Source organism: Melanotaenia boesemani, chromosome 1 (assembly GCF_017639745.1).
Source record: "Melanotaenia boesemani isolate fMelBoe1 chromosome 1, fMelBoe1.pri, whole genome shotgun sequence".
Classification (NCBI taxonomy): Eukaryota; Metazoa; Chordata; class Actinopteri; order Atheriniformes; family Melanotaeniidae; genus Melanotaenia; species Melanotaenia boesemani.
Genome location: NC_055682.1, coordinates 2,696,512 through 2,713,547, shown reverse-complemented (window position 1 = coordinate 2,713,547; position 17,036 = coordinate 2,696,512). Strand labels below are relative to the sequence as shown.

Genomic DNA, 17,036 nt, shown 5'->3' with positions numbered 1-17,036 from the left:
GATGGCACACAACAAGGCAGCATGTTTACTGAAAGGTTCAAACTTTTCAGTTACTATTTTGGCGCGTAGGGTACCAAGTTTCAGTGTAGATAACAAAAAAACACTTTTAATGATCAACTGTAATCATAATCATATTTAAAATTATAAATATTATAACTGATTCAATGCTAAATACAACTTATCCACAGGGAGAAAAAGGCTGCTGTGGATGGTAGCCAAAAGAAGAAAGAAAAAAAGACAAGAATAAACAGTTTACATAGTTTTAACATCATCCACTAACACCTCTAACATCAACACCTCTAACATGATGCTTAACATAGGCTGCTAACAGCTCTTTAACTTCAGCTGCTAACAGCTCTAACATCACCTGCTAACAACTCTTTACATTAGCTGCTAACAGCTCTAACATCACCTGCTAACAGCTCTTTACATTAGCTGCTAACAGCTCTAACATCACCTGCTAACAACTCTTTACATTAGCTGCTAACAGCTCTAACATCACCTGCTAACAGCTCTTTACATTAGCTGCTAACAGCTCTTTACATTAGCTGCTAACAGCTCTAACATCACCTGCTAACAACTCTTTAACTTCAGCTGCTAACAGCTCTAACATCACCTGCTAACAGCTCTTTAACTTCAGCTGCTAACAGCTCTAACATCACCTGCTAACAGCTCTTTACATTAGCTGCTAACAGCTCTAACATCACCTGCTAACAACTCTTTAACTTCAGCTGCTAACAGCTCTAACATCACCTGCTAACAACTCTTTACATTAGCTGCTAACAGCTCTAACATCACCTGCTAACAGCTCTTTACATTAGCTGCTAACAGCTCTAACATCACCTGCTAACAACTCTTTACATTAGCTGCTAACAGCTCTAACATCACCTGCTAACAGCTCTTTACATTAGCTGCTAACAGCTCTAACATCACCTGCTAACAGCTCTTTACATTAGCTGCTAACAGCTCTAACATCACCTGCTAACAACTCGTTACATTAGCTGCTAACAGCTCTAACATCACCTGCTAACAGCTCTTTACATTAGCTGTTAACAGCTCTAACATCACCTGCTAACAGCTCTTTACATTAGCTGCTAACAGCTCTAACATCACCTGCTAACAGCTCTTTACATTAGCTGTTAACAGCTCTAACATCACCTGCTAACAGCTCTTTACATTAGCTGCTAACAGCTCTACATCACCTGCTAACAGCTCTTTACATTAGCTGCTAACAGCTCTAACATCACCTGCTAACAGCTCTTTACATTAGCTGCTAACAGCTCTAACATCACCTGCTAACAGCTCTTTACATTAGCTGCTAACAGCTCTAACATCACCTGGTAACAGCTCTTTAACTTCAGCTGCTAACAGCTCTAACATCACCTGCTAACAACTCTTTACATTAGCTGCTAACAGCTCTAACATCACCTGCTAACAGCTCTTTACATTAGCTGTTAACAGCTCTAACATCACCTGCTAACAGCTCTAAAGGCCCACTTATGCTCCCTTACATATGTAAATAGCGATGTCCATTTTAAACGTCATACGTTGCCGTCCTCATGCTTCCATGCATGTTTTGTGTTGCCATGGTTGTTAAGTCAATTCCTCCACTAGTGGGCAGTCCTGAGTTCAGAGTTCATTCCTGCTAGCTGATGTCAGTTTCAGACAGCGTTTGGTGGCGGTAATGCACCAGGACGAAGTTGTTTTCAACCACTAAGCACACCTTAAACACACGAACATCCTTTCTTCAAAAGCTTGCACAATTTCTACAGTTGTTGTTGTCCTTGGCTGTGTCTGAATGTGCACCCTACTCCCTACATAGTGCCCTATATAGGGCTCATGCCATTTTGTCGGAGTTTCGAATGTCCAGAAAGAAAAAGTAGGGCACTTAAAATTACCCACAATGCATCTTGAAAAGTAGTGAGCATCGATGGTCACTAGACGGTTCAATATAGACCACAATGCATTGCTGGCAGAAGCCCAACATGGCCCAAGGAGGCGAAAAAATTTAGCTGCACGAAATTACCTATAAGCAAACAAACAAAGACTAAAATACAACATAAGGAATAAAAAAAAATATTTACACACAACTTTGGATTGGATTTGGAATGACATCTTGACGCGGGTTGTGGTTGCCGGAGTGACGGCGGTAGTCTCGTGGTTTGCAGCGATGAAAAAATAGGCTGCTTTGTGTCCGAATTGCCAAGAGAATGAGTTACAATGTAGTGCAGCCCTATGTAGTGAAGGAGGGGTTAGGGAGTAGGGTGGACATTCGGACACAGCCCTTGTCTTTATTCCTCTTCTGCTGTTCCCTTCCTGATCCTCTTCTTCGTCTATGGTTTGTTTCTTTCACTGGTTACATGTCAGCTATTCTGCCCCTGCAGTTTCAGGCGGTATTGCTCCATTTTCTGCTTGAAGTGATGGATAGCTAAGCTCCATGAAAAGAAACCAAATTACACTCGTAACCGATGCAGAAGACGGAAACTGTGCGCCCGTCTGCATATCCATCTTCTGCGTCGAGCATAAATGGGACTTAACATCATCAGCTAACAACTCGTTACATCAGCTGCTAACAGTTTTAACATCCACCCCTAAGGGCTCTAACATGTGTTGCTAAAGGCTCTAACATCAGCTGCTAGCAACGCTGAACTTACTTTTGTTTTTGCCAACAGCATTTTATGCGTAGGCTTGTAATGGGTCTGGGATTTTAATGGTGAAAAGTAAAAATAAAACTATTTATGATCATGGTTTATAATAGCTATGATGTTAAAAAATGTGGATTTAACTTAACGTAATAGGACATTTTTGTCCTAAATAATGAGGATCACTATGCAAGAAGGCAACTGTGCCTAGGGCACCCGATAATAAATATTTATAGATAACTTTGCAGAGAATATGGAGGGTAATATGGCACAAGTGTGGAGTTGCCCGGTGGTAAAACAAGTAAAACTGAAGCATGTGTCTGTGTTTTGTAGTCCTGAAGGTCTGGAACAAGACAGCGTGTCGGCCTCCAGCGGCGCCCCCCCTCAGAGGCCGATCCACAGCCGGCAGGAAACACCGCTTTGACCTGGCTGCACGCACGCTGTTGGCTCGCGCTGGTGAGAACATCCAACACACACACCCTCCATATTCAGCATTTTAACATCAGAGTTTACGTCCGCTCATCTGCTCACATTGAACTTCTTGTCCCGCCCAGCCGGACTGTACCGCTCAGTGCAGGCCCACCACAGCCAGTCACGGCGAGAGGTCTCCTCCCTCCAGCAACAACAAGACCCGGGCGCCTTGTATGACTTCAACCTGGACGAGGAGCTGGAGATGGACTTGGACGAAGAGACCATGGAGGCCATGTTTGGCCAGGACCTCGCCAGTGACACCGACATTCTTGGGAATGTGGATCCCGGAGGTACTGGACTGGCCAACATGGGTGTGTGTGACTTTACGCTCCAGCCAATGAGCTGCCACCTCCATCGTGCTCCTTACCTGCTTCTCTCGCCACTCACAGTAACTCACAACAGGACGTGCACACCTGTAGTCACTCACTCTGCTGATCCGGCCAGCATGACACACAAACGGATACCTGCATCTAATCCTCGCTGCAGATTGGCTGTTGCTTTGAATTCACCTATAGAAAGCCATCATAACAGATGAAACCCTGCATGAGCCTTTCAGTCACCTAGAAACGTGTATGGTGTGTTGTTTAATCACATCCTTATGTGTGTCGTACACTCCTTGCAGCATGTGTGTGAGGCCGACGATCGAGACGACAGTGGTGGTGTGTGAGCTCTGTGAGGGCCAATGTGGCCAACTTCAACCAACACATGAAGAAGAGCCACCCGGGCTGCGGGCGCAGCGTCCAACCGGCAGGGTTTACCGTAGCAACGGCTCCTACGTGGATGGCTGGTTCGGAGGGGGAGTGCGGCAGCGGCAACCCGTACTACCTGCTGTGTGGAGGCTGCAGAGAGAAGTATTGGCTATCCAAAAGCAAAGCCAAAGTTCCCGTCGTGGAGAGGTATGCATCGTTAGGTTTAGAAAATTCAGTCCCAGCCACCATTTAATTTCAGTAAGTTTGTCCTCCGCTTTTCCTGTTTAGCCAAAGATTAAAGGTTAGCTTTAAAGACGAGGAGAGGGTCCTGCTTCTATCCTTCGTTTCCTGACCAGCTGTGATATCCTGATCAAATAGACACAGAAGAATATATTTCTCTATCTGCAGATATTTAGGATCTGAAATGTTTCACATCTTTGATAGATCTGATTTATCTCTGCTCGGTATCTGAGTTCTTCCCTGCCTCAGAACCAGGACTGCTGAGTCATTGCACAGATGACAGATGTGGTTCTGTGGTGTGTTCAGGTACAAAGGCCAAGCTCCGGACCTCCTGGGGAAGCAAGACAGTGTTTACGAAGGTAAAAATGAAAATCTTGAATGCGATGCTGCATGGAGATGCTGAGCACTCTTCTGATTCTGAGAAAGCGTGAATCTTCAGGTGTGTGTAGCTGTGGAGGGGTGGGTGCATGTGTGCGAGTACTGGGGGGGCTAAATGTTGAACTACAGGGGTGCTATTGCTTCCACAGCTCTGGGGAAGAAGCTGTCTCTGAGTCAGTCTGTGGTGGTTTTAATGTCCTGTCCAGCTTTTCCTGATGGAGGTGGTACAAACAGGGCGTTGGTGGTGGCAGTGGTGGTAGGTGGGCGGGGTCGGCTGCAATGCGTCTGGCCCTCTTTTGGACTTGGGTGGTGTAGATGGAGTCCAGATCTGGTTGACGGCCGCCCACAATCCCCTGAGCTGTCCTCACCACACAGTCACACTGAGACACAGAATGCTCTCCATGGAGGCTCTGTAGAAGTTCTCCAGCAGCTGAGAAAGAGTCCATGCTTGTCCAGCCTGTTGTTGGCCTTCTTCACCAGGTGGGGAAGTGTTCAGTCCAGGATGCAGATTAGAGGAAATGGGATGTCCAGGAACTTCATGCTGTCTACACGCTCCACTGCCTCTCTGTGGATGCAGAGAGAAGCGTGCTCAGTCTTCCTGGACTCCTGTAATCTACTAAGACCTCCCTGGTCTTGTTGATGTGAAGAACCAGATTGTTATTGAACAGAATTTTGTGAGACTCTAGTCCCTCTTCTCTGTAGTGGGTCTCATCATTGTTGGAAATGAGACCCACCCACGGGGTAACATCCGCAGACTTAACCACCATGTCGGTGGGGTGGATGGCAGAACAGTCCTGTGTGAAGAGGCGGGGCTGAGCACACAACCCTGCGGCGTTCCGGTGTTGAGGATCGTGGTGAAGATGTTGACTTCCCTATCCTCACCTCCTGGGCCTGCTGGTCAGGAAGCCCCTGACCAGGTGCAGAGTGATGCTAACGACATTTCGTTCTGCTGCAGAGGACTGGGACATGCTGGACGTCGACGAAGACGAGAAGCTGACGGGTGAGAGGAGGAGTTTGAGCTCCTGGCCGGTCCATTGGGTCTGAGCGAGCGCAGGGATCATCCCCGAACCTGTCCAGTCCCCGACAGCTGACCCGCTGGGAGCTTCTGTTTGCCATGGTGACAGCCACCAACAGCAGGAGGAGACCCTGTTGCAGATAGGTAACCTAATCTTTTAAATCCCTGCATCCCAAACTGAACCAGACTGTGGTGACATGGTAACCAAGCATGTTTGTCTTCAGGGTGCCAGACCTCGGTGGATAAGAGTTCGTCGGGTCGGGTGACCCTCGGAGAGCAGGCGGCAGCTCTGCAGAACCTCATGACCGGGTGATGGCGCTCAGGAGGGTGACAGCTGCAGCCAGGTGCTGTCGTGGCCAGAACCATTGGTGATGAGAGCGCTGTCGCTGCTGTCCGTCAGGTAAACGTCACCAATACGATCCCAGCGCATCAAACGCCCGGATGGGTGGATAAAGGGGGATGGATGAATGGATGGGTGGGTGGATGGGTGGGTAGGTGGATGGGTGGGTGCAGGGTTCCCGCGGATCCTTAAAAAGTCTTAAAAGGCATTGAATTCATCAATCTAAAATTAAGGCCTTAATTGGCATTAAAATGTCTTAAATTGATCTTTCTAAAGTCTTAAAAATGTTTACACATAATTAGTAGGATTTTATAATTGAAATTAGTCTCAAATCTAAAAATAAATCCTAACATTAATTTTATTTAAAATGTACCGAATGTCTCTGATGAAGCGAACATGATGGCGGAACCAACAAAACAGTGACGTGGTTGCAGCGTCTCTAACTCTAAGAGCAGACGCACGTTGTTAATGTAGCAACTTTGAACTACATCATGGGAAAGTGTAAATTCAGCGAAAATTGGCTGTTCGACCAAGATTTTTCTTCATGGCTGAAACCGGTACCGGGCAATGTGTACGAGGCACGGTGTATTTTGTGCAAAAAAATGTTTCAAACTCGACACGATGGGAGTTGAGGCAGTGGAGTCCCACATGCACAGCTGCGAAACACAAAGCATCAAAACCGAGCTGCCCAACTGCATACGGCAGGTATTTCCTCTCGTCTCCACCGCACTACCGATATTCAACAACTGGGACAGCAGCACCACATCTCCGGGACAATGTTCGGGTGTACGCTACACTGAAAGCAGAGGTACTGTGGTCTCCTGAACACTCTGACAAAACCACCGATCGTTAAAGTCTAATGAGGGAGATTGAGAGACTATTTCGTGCAATGTTCCCAGACTCCGACATTACCTATCGTTTGCATGCGGTTTTATGATTTTATGTTAAAGTAAACATTTGGGTGAATTGTCCCTAACCACTTGTAATTGATGTGTGTGTTTTTCCCACTTTTTGTTAATTGGGAAGTTGGTCTTAAATTTATTTTCAAATGGCATTAAAAAAGTCATAAAAAGTCTAAATTTAACTTGCTTTAAGCTGTAGGAAACCCTGGGGTGGATGGATGAATAATGGATTGATGGATGGATGGATGGGTGGGTGGATGGATGGATGGGTGGATGGATGATGGATTGATGGGTGGGTGGATGGATGAATAATGGATTGATGGATGGGTGGATGGATGATGGATTGATGGATGGATGGATGGGTGGATGGATGGAAGAATGGATTGATGGGTGGGTGGATGGATGGATGGATGGATGGGTGGGTGGATGGATGATGGATGGATGGATGGATTGATGGGTGGGTGGATGGATGAATAATGGATTGATGGATGGATGGATGGGTGGGTGGATGGATGGATGGGTGGATGGATGATGGATTGATGGATGGATGGATGGATGGATGGATGGGTGGATGGATGGATGGATGGATTGATGGGTGGGTGGATGGATTGATGGGTGGGTGGATGGATGGATGGATGGATGGGTGGGTGGATGGATGATGGATGGATGGATAAATGGGTGGGTGGATGGATGGATGGGTGGATGGGTGGGTGGGTGGATGGATGAATAATAGATGGATGGATGGATGGGTGGGTGGATGGATGGATTGATGGGTGGGTGGATGGATGGATGGATTGATGGGTGGGTGGATGGATGGATGGATGGGTGGGTGGGTGGATGGATGGATGGATGGATGGATGGATGGGTGGGTGGATGGATGAATAATGGATGGATGGATGGATGGATTGATGGGTGGGTGGATGGGTGGTGGATGGGTGGATGGATGGGTGGGTGGGTGGATGGATGGATGGATGGGTGGGTGGGTGGATGGATGGGTGGGTGGATGGATGGGGGGTGGAGGATGGATGGATGGATTGATGGCGTGGGTGGATGGATGGATGAGGGTGGTGTGGTATGGATGGGTGGGTGGGTGGATGGAGGATGTATGGATGGATAGGAATGGGACGGATGGGTGGGTGGATGGATGGATGGATGGATGGATTGATGGGTGGGTGTATGGGTGGATGGATGGGTGGGTGGATGGATGGATGGATGGATGGATTGATGGGTGGGTGGATGGATGGATGGATGGGTGGGTGGATGGATGGATGGATGGGTGGGTGGATGGGTTGATGGAGGATGGATGGATGGATGGATGGATGGATTGATGGATGGATGGGTGGGTGGATGGGTGGATGGAGGATGGATGGATGGGTGGGTGGAGGATGGATGGATGGGTGGGTGGATGATGGATTGATGGATGGATGGATGGGTGGGTGGATGGATGGAGGGTGGCATGGATGATGGATTGATGATGGATGGATGGTGGATCGGAGGATGGATGGATTGATGGGTGGGTGGATGGATGATGGGTGGGTGGATGGATTGATGGGGGGGTGGATGGATGATGGATGGATGGATTGATGGTGGATGGTGGATGGGTGGCTGTGATGGATGGATGGATGGTGGATGGATGGATGGAATGGAGTGGGGGAGGGTGGATGGTATGGATGGATTTGATGGGTGGTGGATGGAGGATGGATGGATGGTATGGATGGGTGGGTGGATGGATGGATGGATGGATGGGATGGGTGGGGTGGGATGGATGGATGGATGGGTGGATGGATGGATGGATGGATGGGTGGGTGGATGGGTGGATGAATGGATGGGTGGGTGGATGGATGGATGGATGGATGGGTGGGTGGATGGGTGGATGGATGGATGGATGGATGGATGGGTGGGTGGATGGATGGATGGATGGGTGGGTGGATGGATGAATAATGGATTGATGGATGGATGGATGGGTGGATGGATGGATGGATGGGTGGATGGATGATGGATTGATGGATGGATGGATGGGTGGATGGATGGATGGATGGATTGATGGGTGGGTGGATGGATTGATGGGTGGGTGGATGGATGATGGATGGATGGATTGATGGGTGGATGGGTGGGTGGATGGATGGATGGATGGGTGGGTGGATGGATGGATGGATGGATGGATGGGTGGGTGGATGGATGGATGGATGGATGGGTGGGTGGATGGATGGATGGATGGATGGATGGATGGATGGATGGTGGATGGATGGATGGATGGGTGGATGGATGGATGGATGGATGGATGGGTGGATGAATGGATGGGTGGGTGGATGGATGGATGGATGGGTGGGTGGATGGGTGGATGGATGGATGATATGGTCTAAAACTGATATCTTGATTCTTGTTTTTACTTTATCCTGATACATGATATAATGGTGTTAGGCTGATTGAAGTGTCGTTTCCTTCTGTCTGTTCTGTCTTCGTCTTCTCTTTCTTTTTTCTACTTTTTACTTCTGTTCACTTTTTTCTGTCCCCTCTGGTCTGGTCCAGCGAGATTATGTAAATTCCATAGCTAGACAGGACAAAATAAATTTAAAAAAGTGTTTTATTTTTGTTTTTATTGTCAATGATTTCACAGACATCACAGATCAAATCATTGTTGATGTTTAAACGTCTTAACTTAAATGTATTTTTGTTCCAACAGAGACTCTAAAATATAATTTTTTCCATCTGGATTCAGACATTAATGTGTGTAAATGTCACCTGGAGGCATCTGACAGGTCCATCCTCTCTCTCTCTCTCTCTCTGCCGCACAGCGGGTCGAGCTGCAGCCTTGCAGCAGGTCTTGAGTCTCTCGGTTTGACCGACATCAGGACTCTGGTCCGGCTGATGTGCCTGGCGGCGGCAGGTCGGGCTGGTCTCTCCACCAGTCCTGTAGCTGGATCGGGTCACGCAGAAAGACCCCGCGGGGCTACCAAGGCCAGCAAACCCATCTCCTGCCTGGCTTACCTGAGCACAGCTGTGGGCTGCCTGGCCTCCAATAGTCCCAACGCTGCCAAGCTGCTGGTGCAGCTCTGCACACAGGTACACAAGCTTTCATATTGTTTGTCATCTAGGATTAAGTGGGAAGCTTCAGGTGAAATCACTTCAGACTCCAGGTCATTTCATGGTGCTCAGGTGGCAAAACGAAATACTCTTTTCCCAGAGTTCAGTGCACAAACGAGGGACAGTCAAATGATAAAACTCACAAGAACGCAGAGCATAACGGCTTCAAGTCCTATGAAGTTGTTTTCCAACTTTGAAGGAACCAGTCCAAGAAGAGCTTTGTAGACCAAAGTTGTGTTTCCCTGCATACTTTTAAAGATGGCCGCCAGTTTTAGCTGCAGATCAGAGTGGTGAGTTAGGAAATTACAACCAGTCATTAACTTCAAAGTAATACAGAGTTTAACCCACCTATTAACCAATGTTATTTTTGTGCGATGAGGTGTGGGGGGGCGGAGAGTGGGCAGGACAGGATACACAGGCAGAAATGATTGACAGACAGCAGCTCAGCGGCCACTTGATAGCAAATCTACACCAGATAAGTTCACATCCCTTCATATGCATTGGTGGGCGTGGTTTTCTATGCCTGCAAGGCGAGGACCCGCCTACCTGCATCTGGGGGAGGAGCTGTGGGGTTTTTAAAATGTTCTTGTGACCGAGAAGCACCAAGTATGGCTTTACATCACGAAAAACAAAACCTGGTTTTATCTTGAGGGGCGTTATGAGCCATTTTTCACCCACAAAATCCCGTTTTTAAAAATTTTATCAGCAGTATATGTGGTTTTCATCAGGTAATACTGGGTTGTTTACAACTCAAAAACACATTTTAGGGTGCACTACCCCTTTATCCTAAAGCTCATGAAAGTCACTGGGCAATAAAAAGTCATAAGTTTTGAAATTATACCATAAATATAAAAATTCACAAAAATCTTTACATTTCATTATATCATTACATTTTACTAAATAAAGAGAAAACATAGTGATCCAAAACATTTCTGAATGTACAAAACTAAAGAAAATAATTCTTTACATTATACAAGTTATCGCAGCGATATGTCTCTGACATAAAATTCTTTAAAGAGCAGAGAACAAACACGTTGGGATTGATTTTCATCTGCAATACAAAGCAACTGAAATATGTACATGGGCTTTTTTTCTACTGTGGTGTCATTTAAAAATAAACAATTAAAAACAAAAAAGTTAAGGAACAATGAAAGTCTGAAAAAATCAGAAAAAAATACAAATTCATGTTTTTGGTAAATGGTCCGTATTTATATAGCGCTTTTCTGTACCTGGAATCATACATCACATTCACACATTCACACACACATTCACACACTGATGGGGGAAGCTGCCATGCAAGGCGCTCAACTACGACCCATCAGGAGCAAGTAGGGGTTCGGTGTCTTTCCCAAGGACACCTCGACATGAACTTGACTTGGCCGAGGATCGAACCAGCAACCCTTGGGTTACAAGACGGCCGCTTACAAACGCAAGTCAAGTTAACTTTATTTACAAGTACATTTAAAAACAACATAAAGTGCTGTACAGCTGAGAGTCCACACGCTAAATCATAAAACAGATTTAAAGAAAAAAAAGACTAAAAACACAAGCATGAAACTAATAATCTGTAAACAAAGCCAAAGCTCAGTCTGGTTTAAAAGCAAGAGTAAAAATGCTGTTAAATAGTAATATTTTAACTATATACTTTGAAGTTTTTGAAGGTATTTTATATGTACAAACTACTAATGGGCTAAAAACAAACTACCGTATTTTCTGGACTACAAGTCACACTTTTTTTATAGTTTGGCTGGTCCTGCAACTTATAGTCAGGTGCGACTTATATATATAATTTAGCATGTTTTTAATGTGTCTACCAGGAATCTTGGTGTCATGGTAGACAACCAGCTGACCTTTAAGGACCATGTTGCCTCGGTTGCTCGATCTTGCCGATTTGCTCTCTACAACATCAGGAGGATCAGACCCTACCTGACTGAACACACGACCCAGCTCCTGGTCCAGGCTCTGGTCATTTCTCGCATTGACTACTGCAACTCCTTACTGGCTGGACTGCCTGCATGCTCAGTTAAACCTCTGCAGATGATCCAGAACGCAGCAGCACGTCTGGTCTTCAACCAGCCCAAAAGAGCTCATGTCACTCCGCTGCTAATCGTTCTCCACTGGCTTCCAGTTGCAGCGCATCAGATTCAAAGCTCTGCTTCTGGCTTACAAAACAATAACCCAAACGGCTCCGGTCTACCTCCACTCCTTAATCCAGAGCTACACTCCCTCTCCACAGTTACGCTCTGCCAGTGAAAGACGCCTAGTGCTCCCACCACAAGGTGGCACCACATCAGTAGCTAGACTCTTCTCCTCTGTTGTGTCTCGGTGGTGGAACCATCTACCAAACTCTGTCCGATCCGCAGAGTCCTTATCCACTTTTAAGAGCAAGCTAAAGACTCAGTTGTTTAAGGAGCATTTCCACACTTAGCTTAACTCTTCTACTCAGAATGAGTTAGAAAGATTTGTCCAGCTCTTTGGCTCAACCAGGTACTGAAGAAGCTGCTGCAATTATGCCCAAGATGATGTTGTGTGGAGAAATCGGGGTCTAGTATTTAAACAGACTGACTTACAAAAACTACAAAAAACTTAAAAAAAACAAAAATTATATGCTCTGCCTCTAGCTCCACATGACAGCACCTGGGTCCAGCTGGACTCACAGCAGTCTGACTACCACTAAATTATGATGTCCATCTTGTTTGAATTCATGCTTGTGTTGTTTTTACTCTCAAATGTAAGTCACTTTGGATTAAAAGCTGTCTGCTAAATGACTGTAGAAAGTAATAGAATAGAATAGAATAATTCATACCGACTGACATGAACCAACATGAGTAAACATTACCGTCTACAGCCACGAGAGGGCGCTCTAGGCTAACCACAGTATTTGTTGCTGCTGTACTACTGAAAAAATGAACTAAAACATTAACTTAAAGGCAACTGAGAAAAACTGAACCCAAACAAAATGCCCCCAAAGAAGAAAATCCTATTCTGTAGATTATAAAATTTTAGTAGTTAAAATATGCAGCTGGAAATGGTGATCGAGCAGTAGTTGGCGGAGTTCGTTCAGAAAACAACACGGGGATGAAGAATTCACAGGATTCAGTGATGAGGAATGAGATCGGAATCTCGGTGAACTTGCTACCGGTAACTGGCTTGTTGGAGTCGCTGGCTGTTAGGCTAACTTAGCCTGTTCAGCTCCCAGGTATGTTCTTTATGTCTGAATGAAGCTGAATGTTTCAGAGTTTTCTGCTACATAAACGATCACCATCATTGTGAATGGATCCATGTGAACAAAAGTCTCTATTTGCACAGATTTACAGACTTGTCTCAGGAAATGTGCACACTGCTCTGCCAATAACTTAATTTTTGAAAATAAACACTGGCATCTTAACTCCTGTCTGGTTGTACTAAAATATTCTCCATCTCTCCGATAATCACCGCTGCTACTTCCCATGAACTACCGTGTGTTTATATCGCCACTGTGCACCACACGTAGCATAACGCTGTGATGTCATTGGCTCACAACGATGTCACATCTTGAAAGGCAGAAGACTCAGTTTTCAGCTAAGACCGCTCTAGCTATTATAGTTCTTAATTTAGGTAATTTTAAACTGGATTATGCTAATAGGGAACTTCAGGCCACCGCTCTGTTTTTAAAGGGTTAATACCCTGATTCACATGAACGCTAAGTTTCACCTGAGAGTAGCAGCAAACACATGCTGTGGCACGCAAATGTTCATGAAAACTCCTCTCTGAACATACGGTCAATTTATTGTTTTTCAGCAAACAGAAAAAGAAAATCTGGAGCTAGAAAATTGGCAAATATGAACCAGTTGACACTGCCGTGGAATTCTGTCTCAGGATTCTGGAAAAGCTAGGAATTTTATTAATGATTATTGTAGTTTTCCCACAGTTGTTGGATGGAACGCAACCTCTTCCATGGAAATCATTTCTTTGAGTTGATCTGCTTCCTTCCAGTTCATCTCTGTTGGTCTTTTAGCTTCATACGTCCAGTTGTAAAAGGATTAGTTGGGAAACTTTGGACAAAACTCCGTCAACATTCCCATTCAAACATCATAAAGTCAGGTCCGGATGCAGAGAACAGCGTTCATCTGCATCCTCTCTGCGTTCCTGCTGCATCCAGGTGATGAGTTTCAGGTTTACTGTTCTTCCAGAACCTGATCTCTGCGGCGACGGGCATGAACCTGACCACCGTGGACGACCCCATCCAGAGGAAGTTCCTGCCCAGCTTCCTGCGCAGCGTTGCCGAGGAGAACAAGCTCGTCACTTCGCCCAACTTCGTGGTGACGCAGGCTCTAGTGGCGCTGCTGGCCGATAAGGGCGCCAGGCTGAGACCCGCGTACGACAAAGCCGACGTGGAGAAAAGAGGTTTGTAGACTGAGACCAGGCGGCGGCGGCGGCCAGCTGTTTGTTTGCTGCTCATCGTTCCAGAGTGATATTAGATGTCTGCTAGCATTCATGATGTCACTCCACATGGTCACGTTTGTTTACATTTTAGTCATGTTTGAGGCACATTAGCGCCTCTTTGAGTCACATTTTGTTTTTGTTTACGTGTTTTTGTCTTTTCGTTGCTCCTTCTCTCACTCACCTGGGATTCTTGTCCTTGTGTTCCATGTCGAGCAGGTCTAATTGCGCATTTATATGCCCATCCTACCTATAATCCTTCCGCTGTAGGCCCTCTGGAGCTGGCTAACGCTCTGGCGGCCTGCTGCCTGTCGTCCAGGCTCTCCTCGCAGCACCGCCAGTGGGCAGCGCAGCAGCTGGTCCGCACGCTCGCGGCCCACGACCGCGACAACAACCAGAGCCGACCGCAGACCTTTGCTGACATGGCGGGGGACCTGCGGAAGTGCTCCCTCATCAAGCTCGAAGCCCACCAGAGCCGGGTAGGTCTTTTCTTTCCTCTTCCTCCCAGGAAATCCTGTAATGGCTGTTTATGCTGACGCTGACGTTTCCTCTGAAATCCAGGTCATCACATGTGGGTGGTGCAGTAAGAAAGGCCTGCTGGCTACCAGCGGGAACGACGGGACGGTCCGGGTCTGGAACGTGACCAAGAGCCAGTACACCCTGCAGCAGACCTGCGTCTTCAACAAGGAGTGAGTTTAACGGTTCCAGATGTTTGTCTGTTTCACGCACACGACTGAGATCTGATGACAAGTCTCAGAGCTTTGAGTTTGGATCTGGATCTGATTCTAGATCCGGTTCTGGCTCTGAGTCATAATCTGAATCCTGGATCTGATTCTGAATCAGATTTTGGATTTGAATCTGATTGAAGTTGTTGTACCTTCCAACCGGTTATGTCCTAGCCCCGCCCCCCTGCAGGAATCCCACCAATCAGACGAGGACAACGGGTGTTATTCTTATCTCCTCTAAAGTCAGTTTAACACATAAACGCTGGAAACTTTCAGGGAAATCTCCGGATAACTGGACTGAACTGGTTGTTTACAGGAGTACTTCACTGCAGGAGATTCTGTAGGAAGATCAAGGAATTCTCCTTAATCTTCTAGATTTTATGGAGGAACTCTGCAGGAACATCTCCAGAACATTCAGGTTCTGCAGGTGAAAACGTCTCAGGAGACCAAATGAATGAGCTTAAACTTTGTCTCATGAGGTTTCTGCTGCTTTCTGTCCTCAGTGACGGCTCTTCAGAGGAGGGGATGTCCGGTTTGGGCTCCCCCAGTGATCCTTGCTTGTCTCCTCTGGCTTGGAGTGTAACTGGGAAATACCTGGCCTCTGCCATGGAGAAGATGGTCAACATCTGGCAAGTTAACGGTAAACTTTCCTTCAGTCTTCTCTGCAGGTTGTATTCAAACGTTTGGTAATCCTGGGCTTCGTCTGGTCTCTGATCTGACTGGGCTGCTTCTCCTCATCAAGGTGGTAAAGGCCTTCTGGACGTGCAGCCTCACTGGGTGTCGGCGCTGGCGTGGCCTGAGGAGGAGGCGGAGTCTTTGTGGTGCGGGGAGCCCAAAGACATGCTGCTGGTGGGGCGAATGGACGGGTCGCTGGGCCTCATCGAGGTGTTGGACACGTCCAGCATGTTTCGCACCGAGCTGGAGCACTGCTACAGGAAGGATGGTAGGAGCTCGTCCTCACTTCCTCCGCCCGGTTAATGGCCAACTTAAACCTGAGGTTGTTTCTTCTCTCAGTGGCTGTGATGAACATCGCCTGGTACAGCGAAGACAAACCTTTCGCTGTCGGCTATGCAGACGGGAAGCTGCTGATCGGCTCCAAAGAGCCGTTAGAAAAGGGAGCCATCGTGGTCATCGATGCACACAAGGTAAAAACTGCTGTCGGGTTTTTTAATTAAATTAATTAAATTAAAGTAGATTAACCTAAGTTAATTTGATTTAAATTCTTTTTACTGAAATTTATTTCATTAAATGAAATTAGGTCAAATTTCATTAATCAGGTCAACTAAATGAAGTCCAGTTAAAATAAACTGAATTTAAATAAATTAACTTCATTTAAATTTATGTAAATTAACTTAAAATAAATTGAACTGATTTAAATGTGAGGACAGTCCCCACGGCGGACTGTGCTGTGTCATGCTACATCCAGACGTACTCTGATGACACGGCTAATGTGTATTGGGGACGGACAGGGGAAGGAGAACAAGGACCTGGTGCTGGCTGCCAGCTGCATCGGTCTGCATGGAGATGGTGGTGGACTATCGTAGGTCTAAACCAGTGTTTTTCAACCAGTCTGCCTCGAGATATTGTCGGGTGTGCTGTGGGAAATTATCCAATTTCAAATAATTGGTGTAAAGAAGCGTTCTTCAAATAATGTGCCATTGTCGAGTGTCTGTGCTGGCAGAGCACTCATGCATTACTCTTTAATAACAGTAGGTGGCAGCAGGCAGCTAATTGTCTTGTACTTATAATAGAATTAGTTATGCATGGATGCAACAGGTAGCGGTGACAGTGGCATTTTGGCTAGCGAGACTATACGGTGACCTTGATGGAAAAGTTTTTAAAAAGGAAAAATGCTAACTCCAAACTAGACTCTGGACAAAATTCAGATCCAGATGAAGGCCCTAGTATGAGTGGAGGTCAAAAGAAACTAAGACGGTGAGCTGGCGCGAGGCTGTACAGGAAAAGCTGTCTTTCATTTGGATTTACTTTCACCGGGGATGCAGCGACACCGACTCCGCTTGGCGTGTGGTGAAAAGCTATCCAACAGCGGGATGGTCCCAAGTAAGCTTAAACGCCGTCTCCACACAAAACACCCTTCGCTTCAAGACAAGGATGCAGACTATTTTTT

At 46.4% G+C, this 17,036-nt stretch overlaps 1 protein-coding gene across 1 annotated transcript in view; it reads left to right on the top strand.

The window, feature by feature from the left end:
- Positions 1 to 17,036, top strand: part of herc1 (HECT and RLD domain containing E3 ubiquitin protein ligase family member 1) — an 83,783-nt gene that overhangs the window by 50,972 nt on the left and 15,775 nt on the right. Inside the window, 23 exon segments of the mRNA XM_041987663.1 lie at positions 2,976 to 3,011; positions 3,013 to 3,098; positions 3,197 to 3,381; positions 3,383 to 3,424; positions 3,736 to 3,765; positions 3,767 to 3,790; positions 3,792 to 3,866; positions 3,869 to 3,907; positions 3,909 to 4,009; positions 4,349 to 4,401; positions 5,376 to 5,422; positions 5,425 to 5,475; positions 5,477 to 5,579; positions 5,660 to 5,722; positions 5,725 to 5,798; positions 5,801 to 5,835; positions 9,473 to 9,740; positions 13,934 to 14,147; positions 14,454 to 14,662; positions 14,745 to 14,872; positions 15,412 to 15,548; positions 15,651 to 15,851; positions 15,923 to 16,053. Coding sequence (XP_041843597.1) covers positions 2,976 to 3,011; positions 3,013 to 3,098; positions 3,197 to 3,381; positions 3,383 to 3,424; positions 3,736 to 3,765; positions 3,767 to 3,790; positions 3,792 to 3,866; positions 3,869 to 3,907; positions 3,909 to 4,009; positions 4,349 to 4,401; positions 5,376 to 5,422; positions 5,425 to 5,475; positions 5,477 to 5,579; positions 5,660 to 5,722; positions 5,725 to 5,798; positions 5,801 to 5,835; positions 9,473 to 9,740; positions 13,934 to 14,147; positions 14,454 to 14,662; positions 14,745 to 14,872; positions 15,412 to 15,548; positions 15,651 to 15,851; positions 15,923 to 16,053 — 2,332 coding nt within the window.